The sequence below is a fragment of the Stomoxys calcitrans genome, chromosome 5, assembly GCF_963082655.1.
Source record: "Stomoxys calcitrans chromosome 5, idStoCalc2.1, whole genome shotgun sequence".
Lineage (NCBI taxonomy): Eukaryota > Metazoa > Arthropoda > Insecta > Diptera > Muscidae > Stomoxys > Stomoxys calcitrans.
In genome coordinates, this window is record NC_081556.1 from 17,319,713 (window position 1) to 17,333,167 (window position 13,455).

At 39.0% G+C, this 13,455-nt stretch overlaps 1 protein-coding gene across 1 annotated transcript in view; it reads left to right on the forward strand.

The window, feature by feature from the left end:
• LOC106088193 (protein sine oculis) overlaps positions 1–13,455 on the forward strand; it is a 120,327-nt gene that overhangs the window by 51,199 nt on the left and 55,673 nt on the right. Inside the window, exon 6 of the mRNA XM_013253585.2 lies at positions 5,024–5,079. Within this exon, the coding sequence (XP_013109039.2) occupies positions 5,024–5,079 (56 nt within the window). The remainder of the gene's footprint in view (positions 1–5,023; positions 5,080–13,455) is intronic.

Below are 13,455 nucleotides of genomic sequence, written 5' to 3' on the forward strand. Positions count from 1 at the left end.
CGAATGTATTGGAAAAGTATAAGGCGGTCATTATCGCCTTACAGGAAGTGCGTTACAACAACGCCGAAGGGTGACGCGATCTACTGTAGATGCCATGATACATGAATTGTGGTTAGTCAGAGACTAAACCACCTTGTTCCCAGATTAACTCCGCATAAGGACAAATTCTTTTATATCAGTCTTATCTGTGCTCATGTCCTGAAAATGCAATTTAAGAGCGCCAGAGATAGCATACGTTAATGTCGAGGGAGAATGTCTATAGCCACCAAGAGGGTGTGACCGATAATGAATTGATGTCAATATACTTTTCTGCTGCAAAAAACATAGACGTTAGCAGTACCAGATTGCAGCATCGTAAAATTCACAAGGCTACTTGGTAGTCTTCCGATCATGAAGTGAGAACCCAAATTGATCACATTGTAAGATATTCGTCCAGTGTGTTGGACATACCATTGATTCGAGGAGGAAACATTGATACTCGTCTAAGCGTAGCGAGAATCGTATGATCTGACGCCGAACGTTAAAAACAAAACTGCAAATGCAACAGGTAGCAACTGACCTAATTGCTTGATGAAAGCACTCTTTGTCAGCGAAACCATAACCCAATCCATGTAAAATGCCGCGAAATCCGTACTTTGATATGAAAAGCCTACCCCAATAAACCCATGATACGATAAAGAGTGCTGTGATGCTTCCGAAGCCAAGAATGAGTCATACAGAGCACTCTCAACTCAGTAGCAACGTGTCAGAGAAGTAGATATAACGGATAATAGCAGAAAAGAGCAATGTGGCTAGAACGTATACCGTCTAATCAGAATGAGGTATGCGCAGCAGTAACCTGGCTGAATAACAACAAAGCAGCAGGTGCCTATGGCTTAGCACCAGAATTATTTAAAACCGAAGGACATATACTGATGATACATATGCATCGTAAGCGGAATAAAGTGAAAACAAAGCCAGCTCAGAAGTACACTGGCTTTAAGAACGAAGCGGTTAGATAATTCTGGGTTACCAGCAGAATTATCTAAACCGAATGCAATATGCTGATGAAGCGTATGCACCCGTTCGCCCGTACAATCTGGCTAAAATGTATATCGCCTTGTTTGAGTGAGGTCGGCGTAGCGGTAGCCTGGCTGCAGAATAACAAGGCACCAGTAGTCGATGAGTTACCAGCAGAACTATTAACAAGTAAAAGCGTGCTAAGTTCGGCCGGGATGAATCTTATATACCGCTTCATTATGGATTGCTTTTGAAGAGTTCTTTTCCCGGCATCTCTTTTTAGGCAAACAAAGGATAAAAGATAAGAAATAATATGCTAATAAAGCTATATCAAGTTATGGTCCGATTCGGACCATAATGTCATTGTGTAAAATTTCAGCTAATTCGACTAAGAATTGCGGGTTTAGTGGCTCAAGATGTCAAATAGGGAGATCGGTTCAGACGAACGGATCTGGCTAGATCGACTTAAAATGTCATGTCGATCAAGAATATATATACTTAATGGGGTCTTAGACGAATATTTCGAGGAGTTACAAACAGAACAACGAAACTAGTACACCCCCATCCTATGGAGGAGGGTATAAAAACCCGAGTCCAGAACTCATGAGATGTACGCACTAGCTCTGATCCCTTCAAGGCCAAACTACAGAGAGACAGCTTATCGTTTGTTCTCTTTAATATCCTGCCGGAGATGGTTGTACGAAATTAAGGTGTGAATAGGCGTAGCACTCTAAACACAAAGAAACACAAACTGCTTGCCTATGCCGACAGCATCGGTAATATGTGTTGGGCATCGAAAACAATAACTGCAAGATAAGGCAGACAAAGAATATCGGTTACTATAATTTTGAAAAAAAAAACGTCTGCAATTTTACCTAAATCGTCGACACAGCCCAAGGAGGTGTATCACAAATGCAATGTAAAAACTTCTTCGCATAGTCAAACGTATCAAAACACAACGATAACGTTGGCTAGGTCATGTTGTACAAATGAATGAAGATAGCGCATCTTAATCTAAAAATTAATCTGATGGTACACCCAGATAGAGAAGACCAAAACTCCGTTGGAAAGACCAAGTAGTAGAGATGGAGCGCTCCAACCTCTCATCATCATCCCCTTATGCCCTACACATGCTATCACTTGCCGTACCGATTTTGCTTGAGTGAGCTCGTAGTTCTATGTGTCTCATTATATTGGGTTGGATTGCCCAAAAAGTAATTGCGGATTTTTTAAAAGAAAGTAAATGCATTTTTAATAAAACTTAGAATGAACTTTAATCAAATATACTTTTTTCACACTTTTTTTCTAAAGCAAGCTAAAAGTAACAACTGATAACTGACAGAAGAATTACAGAGTCACAAGCTGTGAAAAAATTTGTCAACGCCGACTATATGAAAAATCCGCAATTTCTTTTTGGGCAACCCAATAATACCTCCACCTTAGTGTGGAGGTATATTAACGTTGTCATTCCGTTTGTAATATCTCGAAATATGAGCCTAAGACCCCATAATCTATATATATTCTTGGTCCCCATTGCCCGTTTGTCAAAAGCGTACAAACGGTTGGGGCTGTAAATAGGGCCAATTGGCTCTTGTTTAGATATAGATCATATCAGGGACGTAGTCAGGGGTACCCGAAGCCCCCTATTAATCCAATGTCAACGTGTATGCGTACTTATAACTGTTTTGAAGTTCTAATATGGGCCCCCGCCCAAAATAAAATCCTGGCAACGTCCCTGGCTTTTAATAAACTGTTCAACTGTTTATATTTCTTGAGCCTATTTATCCAATGTCAACGTGTAGCCCCCTATTTATGCAATGTCAACGTGTATGCGTACTTATTACTGTTTTGAAGTTCGAATATGGGCCCCCGCCCAAAATAAAATCCTGGCAACGTCCCTGGCTTTTAATAAACTGTTCACCTGTTTATATTTCTTGAGCCTCTAGAGGGGCAGTTCTTTAATTCTGCATGATTAATTCTTTTTTTGACACGCTTTACTTTTTTTTTAATTATTTTTATACCCACCACCGAAGGATGGGGGTATATTCATTTTGTCATTCCGTTTGCAACACATCGAAATATCCATTTGCGACCCTATAAAGTATATATATTATTGATCAGCGTAAAAATCTAAGACGATCTAGACATGTCCGTCCGTCTGTCCGTCTGTCTGTTGAAATCACGCTACAGTCTTTAAAAATTGAGATATTGAGCTGAAATTTTGCACAGATTCTTTTTTTGTTCATAAGCAGGTTAAGTTCGAAGATGGGCTATATCGGACTATATCTTGATATAGCCCCCATATAGACCGATCCGCCGATTTAGGGTCTTAGGCCCATAAAAGCCACATTTATTATCGGATTTTGCTGAAATTTGGGACAGTGAGTTGCGTTGGGCCCTTCGACATCCTTCGTCAATTTGGCTCAGATCGGTCCAAATTTGGATATAGCTGCCATATAGACCGATCCTCAGATTTAGGGTCTTAGGCCCATAAAAGCCACATTTTATATCCGATTTGGATGAAATTTGGCACAATGAGTTGTGTTAGGCCCTTCAACATTCTTCGTCAATTTGGCCCAGATCGGTCCAGGTTTGGATATAGCTGCCATATAGACCGATCCTCCGATTTATGGTCTTAAGCCCATAAAAGCCACATTTATTATCGGATTTTGCTGAAATTTGGGACAGTGATTTGCCTTAGGCCCTTCGACATCTTTCTTCTATTTGGCCCTGATCGGTTCAGATTTGGATATAGCTTCCATATAGACCGATCTCTCGATTTAATGTTTTGGGCCCATAAAAAGCGCATTTATTGTCCGATGTCGCCGAAATTTGAGATAATGATTTGTGTTGGGCCCTTCGATATTTGTCTTCAATTTGGTTCAGATCGGTCCAGATTTGGATATAGCTGCCATATAGACCGATCTCTCGGTTGAACAATGACTTAAACTTATAAGCATTTGGTCTAAATCGGATGATATCTATAGAGCTGCTATGGGGCATAAAGTATGCATTTTTCACTGGATTTTGACGAAATGTGGTTCACATATATACCCGAGGTGGTGGGTATCCAAAGTTCGGCCCGGCCGAACTTAACGCCTTCTTACTTGTCTCATATTATTTTTTTACAAATTTTTTCCACACGTGTCTTACTTACTTTTACAGCTAAGGCAAATTTTGCCATTTGCGCGTGGACACTTGACAACAATTTCAATTTCATTTATTTTTGAAAATTTCTAGCCTGGGGCATGCACTATTCGTTAGAGGTAGCTGTCCAAAATCTCAAAAATGCTGAGCTCATTAGGATTTGTCAAAACAAAGAAAATTGTTTTACTAAAAAAAAAAACAAAAAAAAAAGAAAAAATAAATAAAAATTTGACATCATTTTGACAAAATGTGTAATAGATATAGACCAACATATTACAGGGGTGGATACCTATGCGAAGAGGACGTAAGGAAGAGGAAGCGGGTGCAACATGGGCTAAAAAAAAACTATTAGGTTGCCCAAAAAGTAATTGCGGATTTTTTAAAAGAAAGTAAATGCATTTTTAATAAAACTTAGAATGAACTTTAATCAAATATACTTTTTTTTACACTTTTATTCTAAAGCAAGCTAAAAGTAACAGCTGATAACTGACAGAAGAAAGAATGCAATTACAGAGTCACAAGCTGTGAAAAAATTGTCAACGCAGACTATATGAAAAATCCGCAATTACTTTTTGGGCAACCCAATATGGCATCACTTGTGATGAAATTCCCAAAGTGAAAGATAAATTGTATGCCGAACTAGAAATTATGAAATTAATGTAAAATGCCTCATTAATCATAGCTAATGGATTATGTGGTCTCTAGTAGTCTTCTCTAGGCATACTAAAGAATTTAGAAGATATGATAGGCTAACGTACAGGGAGATACTCACACCCACCAAGACTCACTCTTAAATATAAATTAAGTTATTTTTATTTATGTATGTATGTATGTATAAAAAAAAATTATAAATAATCTTTTTATTGGTTTTTTGTAGGTTTCCAATTGGTTTAAAAATCGACGACAACGTGATCGAGCTGCCGAACACAAAGAGTAAGTGGCATTTTCCATTTTTCTTTTCATTTTTTCGTCCGAGGGGAGACCAATACAAAAACATAAATAATATATTTAACAAAACAAAGGCGGAATATTTTTGTTGCCCCCCTCCCCAAAACGGAAACAAAAATTATCATCTGTCACCTAAAGGTTACAAAAGCTTTGGATGCTTTGGAAATTAATCTTCATTAGGTTTTGTAATTTTTTTGCTGTTCTCATCTGTAGTCAGTCTCATTTGGTAAGCATACCAATTTAAAAACTATAAAAACACATACAGAATGCAATTTTCTGTTTGATGTTGTTTTCAAATTCAAGCATCATTTTATATATAATTTTTTTTCTTTTTTCTGAAATTTTATAAATTGCTTAAAAACAAGGTGAAAATTAATGAATTTTTCATTACGCCTTTCACACACACACTCACACACAGCAATCACTTATACAAAGTATGTTCGCAGTATTTTTACTTTCTTTAATACTTGTTGTCTGTATGTGAGAGAGTGTGTTGGTGGGCTTTTAGATCTTCGGAATATATGTCAAGGCTTTTATTTTTTTTTTCATATTACATTAATATTTGTGCAAATCGTCTCTCTGACTGCCTCACTCACTTGGCCTTAACAAAATAAATATTTGCATGGAAATTGCAGATTTCATGCAGAGAAAATATTTTATTTGTTTTTTTTTTTTTTTTGGTTTTTTGAGCATCTCAACAAATGTTCGTACACTCGATATGTGTCCACATTTGTTACCGAGAAAAAAATGATTTTTTTTTTTTAAAAAAAGCTATACAAAATTTCATAAACAAAAGATGTGGCAAATGGTATTGAAGACGCTATTGCATTGTGATGCGTGATATCATTCATTATGTGCTGCTATAATCAATTTCATATACCATATATTCTCTATGGCCTCCAGTTTAGAGGTTACTGATTTGGTATACTCTTCATCATAAGATATGCAAATTTGCCGATGAACATTCCACTAAGGAACTGGGGCAAACTTCTCACATATCACTGAGTGCAGTCCGATTCAAATTTTAATGATAAGGGAGCTTCCATTATAGTCAAATCCGAACGAGGTGCCGCAGTGCGACACCTCTTTGGGGAGAAGTTTTAACATGGCGTAGTACCTCACAAATATCGCCAGCATTAAGAGGGGACAACCACCGCTTAGAATTTTTTCTGATGTTCTCGCCAGGATTCGAACCCAGGCATGCAGGGTCATAGGGGGACATGCTAACCTCTGTGTTAACCCTGGCGTGCAGTATCATAGGCATACATGCTAACCTCTGCGCTACGGTGGCCTCCGTCCATCATAAGACATACCAACATCAATTCCGTTTTCTGTATCTGGAAGTATGAGACTAAGACCCTCGATCGTTAAGACATTTTAAGTCAGTCGGGTAAAATCCCTCCGTCTGCCTATCAAAAGCACTCCCACCAAAGTACCTTCTGTGTTCTCTACCTAACAGCTAGCGCACACCTTGAGGCTTATAGGTGGGGATAACCACCGCTTAGAATTTTTTCTGATGTTCTCGCCAGGATTCGAACCAAGGCGTGCAGGGTCATAGGGGGGCATGCTAACCCTGGCGTGCAGTATCATAGGCGGACATGCTAACCTCTGCGCTAGGGTGGCCTCCGTCCATCATAAGATATACCAACAACAATTCCGTTTTCAGCATCTGGAAGTATGAGACTAAAACCCTTGATCTTTAAGATATTCTATAAGTCAGTCGAGTAAATTCCATCCGTTTGCCCATCAAAAGCACTCCCACCAAAGTACATTCTGGGTTCCCCACCTAACAGCTAACGCACACCTTGAGGCTAATAGGAGGGGATAACCACCACTTAGAATTTTTTCTAACGTTCTCGCCACGATTCGAACCCAGGCGTGCTGGGTCATAGGGGGACATGCTAACCTCTGGGCTAACCCTGGCGTGCAGCATTATAGGCGTACATGCTAACCTCTGCGCTAGGGTGGCCTCCGTCCATCATAAGATACACCAACATTAATTCCGTTTTCAGCATCTGGAAGTATGAGACTAAGACCCTCGATCGTTAAGAAATTTAAAGTCAGTCAAGTCAGTCATCAAAACTATCCCACCAAAGTACCTTCTGTGTTCCCTACCTAACAGCTAGCGCACCTTGAGCTTAATTCAACCGAATGACGCATTCAAACAGTACTGACCCCTTCAAATGGGACTCGGAGTTTTCCCGATGTCTATACTATTTCTCCAGACAAGTCTTTAGCAACAACTGGTGTTAAGTCGTCTGAGTCCCTTCAGACAAGTTACGTCTCCTGAGTCCCTTCAGACTACCCTTGTTATATCCATAGGAGTCTAGTATGAAAACTGCATGCCTCTGGTTGTCTTCAGTCTCATACAATCTACCAATATTTCAGTCGACTGTTGAAAGATTGGAATTGCAGTCTCTTAGTCTCCCAAGTAACTATTCTAGACTGGAAGGATTCTTTGCTATTCTTGCGTTTGCCATTAATCGAGAAGGAGCATCATTGTTCTTGACAAAATCAATTGGAGGCACCGTATCTTAGAGACTAGCACGTCCGCCTATGGCGCCGAATGCCTGGGTTCGCATCCTGGTGGGAAGAAGAGGAAACAAGCAAAAGCGTGCTAAGTTCGGCCGGGCCGAATCTTATATACCCTCCACCATAGATCGCATTTGTCGAGTTCTTTTTCCGATATCTCTTTTTAGGCAAATAAAGGATAAAAAAAGAATTACCATAATATTGGAGCTATATCAAGTTATGGTTCGAATGTTGGAGACCATAGTAGAAGTCAATGTGTAAACAATGCGCGTAAGCATTGCGCCCTTTAGGGGCTGAAGAAGTAAAAAAGAGGGAGAATGGTTTATATGGGAGCTATATCAAGCTATAGACCGAATCGGACCATGTTTTAGACATATGTTGAAGGTCTTCTCCCATGACCTTCAACATATGTCCATGCCGTTGTACAAAATTTCAGCCATATAGGATAATAATTACGCCCTCTGGAGGCTCAAGAAGTCAAGATCCCAGATCGGTTTATATGGCAGCTATATCAGGTTATAAACCGATTTGCGCTATACTTAGCATAGTTGTTGGAAGTCATAACAAAACACGTCATGCAAAATTTCAGCCAAATCGTATAAGAATTGCGCCCTCTAGCGGCTCAAGAAGTCAAGATTCAAGATACGTTTATATGACAGCTATATCAGGTTATGGACCAATTTAAACCATACTTCGCACAGTTGTTGGAAGTCAAAATAAAACTCTACATGCAAAATTTCAGCCAAATCGGATTAGAATTGTGCCCTGTGGTAGCTCAAGAAGTCAAGATCCAAGATCGGTTCATATGGCAGCTATATCAACACATGGACCAAAATGGCCCATTTACAATCCCAAACGACCAACCGAAAGTATTTGTGCAAGATTTCAAGCGGCTAGCTTTACTCCTTTGAAAGTAAGGCGTGCTTTCGACAGACAGATGGACATGGCTAGATTGACTTAAAATGTCATGACGATCAAGAATATATATACTTCACGGGGTCTTAGACGAATATTTCGAGGAGTTACAAACAGAATGACGAAATTAGTATACCCATTCTATGGAGGAGGGTATAAAAATGTCCGCGATATTTATCCCCGGGCGAATGTTCAAGGGCGAATTTGCAATTTGACAAATCAAGTGTTGCTCCTGGGCAAATTTCACCACTCTTTTTATACCCTACATCACTACTGTGGTACAGGGTATTATAACTTTGTGAATTTGTTTGTAACACCCAGAAGGAAGGGAGATAAGTATACCGATCGACTCAGAATAACTTTCTGATTTGTTGGTTTATATGTTCCGTTTAGACTCAAAAACGGCTGAACCGATTATCACAGATGCGTGATTGGTTGGAAAGACACATAGGTTATATAATTTTTTGATATCGGAAGGGGGGCGGACCCTCCCCATTACCCTAAAGGCACTACCCAAAAATAAAAGTGCACTGATCAGGACAATATGGGACTCAAATGAAAGGTATTCGGGAGTAGACTACGAATTTCATATTAATAATTGGGCCCAAGTAACTGGGGGGCCGCCCCAACCCCAAAACCCCCCAAAATAGGTTTTTTGAACGAGCATGACAGTATGGGACTCAAATGAAAGATATTCGGGAGTAGATTACGAATATAGTCAGGAAGAAGGAATAGGCTTTATAATTTGTTGATATTGGAAGCGGGCGGGGGGGGACCCTCCCCCGTTACCCCAAAAACACCACCCAAAATCAAAATTGGACCGATAAGGACAATATGGATATCAAATGGAAAGTATTGAAGAGTAGAATACGAATATGGTATTTCAAATTGGGTCCATGTACCCAGAAAGTCACCCGAACCCCAAAACTTATAAAAGCAGACAAATTAAAATTCCATTTCAATATGGGTCTCGAATGAAAGGTATTCGGGAGTAAATTAGAAATCTGGCATACTAAATCAGATCGAAGTGTAGGGGCTAACTAAGACGATCTAGCCATGTCCGTCCGTCTGTCTGTTGAAATCACTCTACAGTCTTTAAAAATAGAGATATTGAGCTGAAACTTTGAACAGATTCTTTTTTTGCCCATGAGCAGGTTAAGTTCGAAGATGGGCTATATCGGACTATATCTTGATATAACCCCCATATAGACCGATCTCTCGATTTAAGGTCTTGGGCCCATAAAAGGCGCATTAATTATCTGATTTTGCTGAAATTTCGAACAGTGAGTTAAGTTAGGCCCCTCGATATCTTTCTGCAATATGGCACAGATCGGTCCAGATTTGGATATAGCTGCCATATAGATCAATCTCTCGATTTAAGGTCTTGGGCCCATAAAAGGCGCAATTATTATCCGATTTTGCTGAAATTTAGGACAGTTTGTTGTGTAAGATCCTTCGACATCCTTCTTCAATTTGGTCCAGATCGGTACAGATTTGGATATAGCTGCCATATAGACCGATCTCTCGATTTAAGTTTTTGGGCCCATAAAGGGCGCATTTATTGTCCAATGTTGCCGAAATTTGGGACAGTGATTTAAGTTAGGCCCCTCGATATCTTTCTGCAATATGGTACAGATCGGGCCAGATTTGGATATAGCTGCCATATAGACCAATCTCTTGATTTATGGTCTTGGGTCCATAATAAGCGCATTTATTGTCGGATTTGTCCTAAATTTGGGACAGTTAGTTGTGTAAAGCTCTTTGACATCCTTCTTCAATTTGGACCAGATCGGTCCAGATTTGAATATAGCTGCCATATAGACCGATACTTAATATGGATGTAGGTCACAGATACTTAATATGGATGTAGGTCGTTGGGGATTGCAAATGGGCCATATCGGTTCAGATTTAGATAGAGCTCCCATATAAACCGATCTCCCGTGTCTGCTATTATCAACAGATTATTTTCTATGAGTGTAACTTCTTAATATCATCATTGTTTACTCTTCAAAAAGTTGTGATATATGCTTGCAGTAATTTTACTTCTTGCAACATTATTGCAAACATTACATGGCCATAGCCATGGAGCTGTATACCAAAATTTCTTCAAAATAATTCATCAGAATAATCAACTCAGTCCGTGCAAACTTTCCATAAAAACCAAAGACCACCCACATGGTGTATAACACCCCAAAGAAGTTCAACGAAAATTGCGTCCGACCAAGTCTGGGTTCTTTTCCCTATACCTACATATTGAGATTTTAATTTAATATGACACAAATAAGTTTTCTTCTTAATTTTACTGTTTTTTTGTCCGTCTGTCTGTCTGTCCGTCCCTCGTTGTTTCTTTGTATAATAAGACTGACCCCATCAGCAGACCGGTAGACGTATGGGCGAACTTATGAAGGTTTAAGGTACCGGTAGGTAATATGACATAGTTGTCACGTTGTGAAAAAATGGTTGGTTGTCCTTGGAATGTCTTTGGTGTGGAACATTTAAGATTATGTTTTCTTTGGAGTTTCGTTGTCGCTGTGATTTTGGTTTTGCTGTTTTTTTTTTTTGTGAAAAGGCTAGCAGGGAAGCTATAAACCGTATACTGGCTATACAGCACAAGTGAGCACACGTGAAGTGGTGGCGAAGTATTGGAAATCTTGGTCTTGGCACCATTTTCTGGTTTCGTTTCAGCTTTTAGTTTTCATTTTTGTTTTGTTTTGTCTTTTCCTTTGGTTTGTTTGTTCTCGTTAAAGGTCTTCTTTTTTCTGGTGCTTTGCCTTCGACTCTATTGATGATTACTATGTGTTTGCATTTGGGTTTTCGCTTTTATATTCACTCGCTCACTAGCTCACAGAGATATTGAGGGAAATTTGATATCTTTTTGTTTTTAACCTCTACTCTGTTTTTTCCCCCATCTTCTGTGTTTGCATTCGGCCTGTCTGTCCGTCTGTCTGTCTGTCTGCTAGCCTGCAATATGTATATTCTTTGAAAATGTTCGAATTATGGCTGATAAAACATGTTAAAGAATCGGCGATAAGGAATCTTTTTCTTCTTCTTCTACTTTTTTTCTTTCTCCTTGCCCTTTTTCTTTTTCTTTTTGCTTGAGTTGTTAGTTGTCGCCAAAGTTTTTTGTCTGTCCCCTCCCCTCGTGCTGAGGAGTGATTGATTTTCTTATAAAGTGTCTGAAACACACACAGAGATGGCAAAATTGATGAAATACCCTCTCAACACTCATTAATTTGAATTTTTTGGTTTATTTCTTTTTTTGAAAAATAGCTGTGATCATTTTCAATGTGAATGACATTTGATCGAATGTTACCATCTTTTTTGGCTTGGAATTAAAGAAATAATTTTTCGACAAAATTTTCTTAGGAAATAAAATTTTGAAAATATTTTAAAATTTTGACAAAATGGTTTAAGAGTAAATCTCAAATTATTGACAACATTTTTTAAAAATGTTTTTAAGACAAAATTTTTTATAGAAAAAAAATTTTCTATAAAATGTACACTTCTGTCAAAATTTTCTATACGAATAAAATTTTAACCAAATTTTCTTCGAAATAAAGTAAAAAACAAAAGAAAATATTTTGTAAGGACTCAAGAAATAAAATCGGGAGATCGGTTCATATGGGAGCTATACCAGGTTATAGACCGATTTGGACCGTACCAGGCACAGTGGTTGGAAGACGAAACAAAACTCTATATGCAAAATTTCAGCCAAATCGGGCAAAATTTGAGGCTTCCAGGGGCTCAAGAAGTCAAATCGGGAGATCGGTTTATATGGGAGCTATATCAGGTTATAGACCGATGTGGACCGTACTAGGCACAGATGTTAGAAGTTATAACAGAACATTATATGCTAAATTTCAGCCAAATTGGACAAAAATTTTGGCTTCCAAGGGCTCAAGAAGTCAAATCGGGAGATCGGTTTATATAGGAGCTATATCAGGTTATAGACCGATTTGGACCGTACCAGGCACAGTTATTGGAGGTCCTTACAGAACACTATATGCAAAATTTCAGCTAAATCGGACAAAAATTACGGCTTGTAGGGACTCAAGAAGTCAAATCGGGACATCGGTTTGCATGGGAGCTATATCAGGTTCTTGACCGATTTTGGCCGCATTTGGTACAGTTGTTGGAAGTCAAAACAAAAAACTATATCCAAAATTTGAGCCAAATCGGACAAAAATTGTGGCGTCCAGGGGCTTAAGAAGTAAAATCGGAGATCGGTTTGCATGGGAGCTATATCAGGTTCTTGACCGATTTTGGCCGCATTTGGTAGAGTTGTTGGAAGTCAAAACAAAACACTATATGCAAAATTTCAGCCCCATCGGACAAAAATTGCGGCTTCCAGGGGATCAAGAAGTTAATTCGGGAGATCGGTTTATATGGGAGCTATATCAGGTTCTTGACCGATTTGGACCGTACCAGGCACAGTTATTGGAAGTTATAACAGAACATTATATGCAAAATTTCAGCCAAACTGGACCAAAATTGCGGCTTGTAAGGGCTCCCGAAGTAAATTCGGGAGATCGGTTAATATGGGAGCTATATCAGGTTCTTGACCGATTTGGACCGTACTAGGCACAGTTATTGGAAGTTATAACAGAACATTATATGCAAAATTTCAGCCAAATTGGACAAAAATTGTGGCTTGTAAGGGCTTAAGAAGTGAAATCGGGAGATTGGTTAATATAGGAGCTATATCAGGTTATAAACCGATTTGGACCGTACTAGGCGCAGTTGCAGCAAGCCATAAAAGAACACTACCAGTAAAATTTCAGCGAAATCGGACAAAAATTGAGGCTTGTAAGGGCTCCCGAAGTAAATTCGGGAGATCGGTTAATATGGGAGCTATATCAGGTTCTTGACCGATTTGGACCGTACTTGGCACAGTTATTGAAAGTTATAACAGAA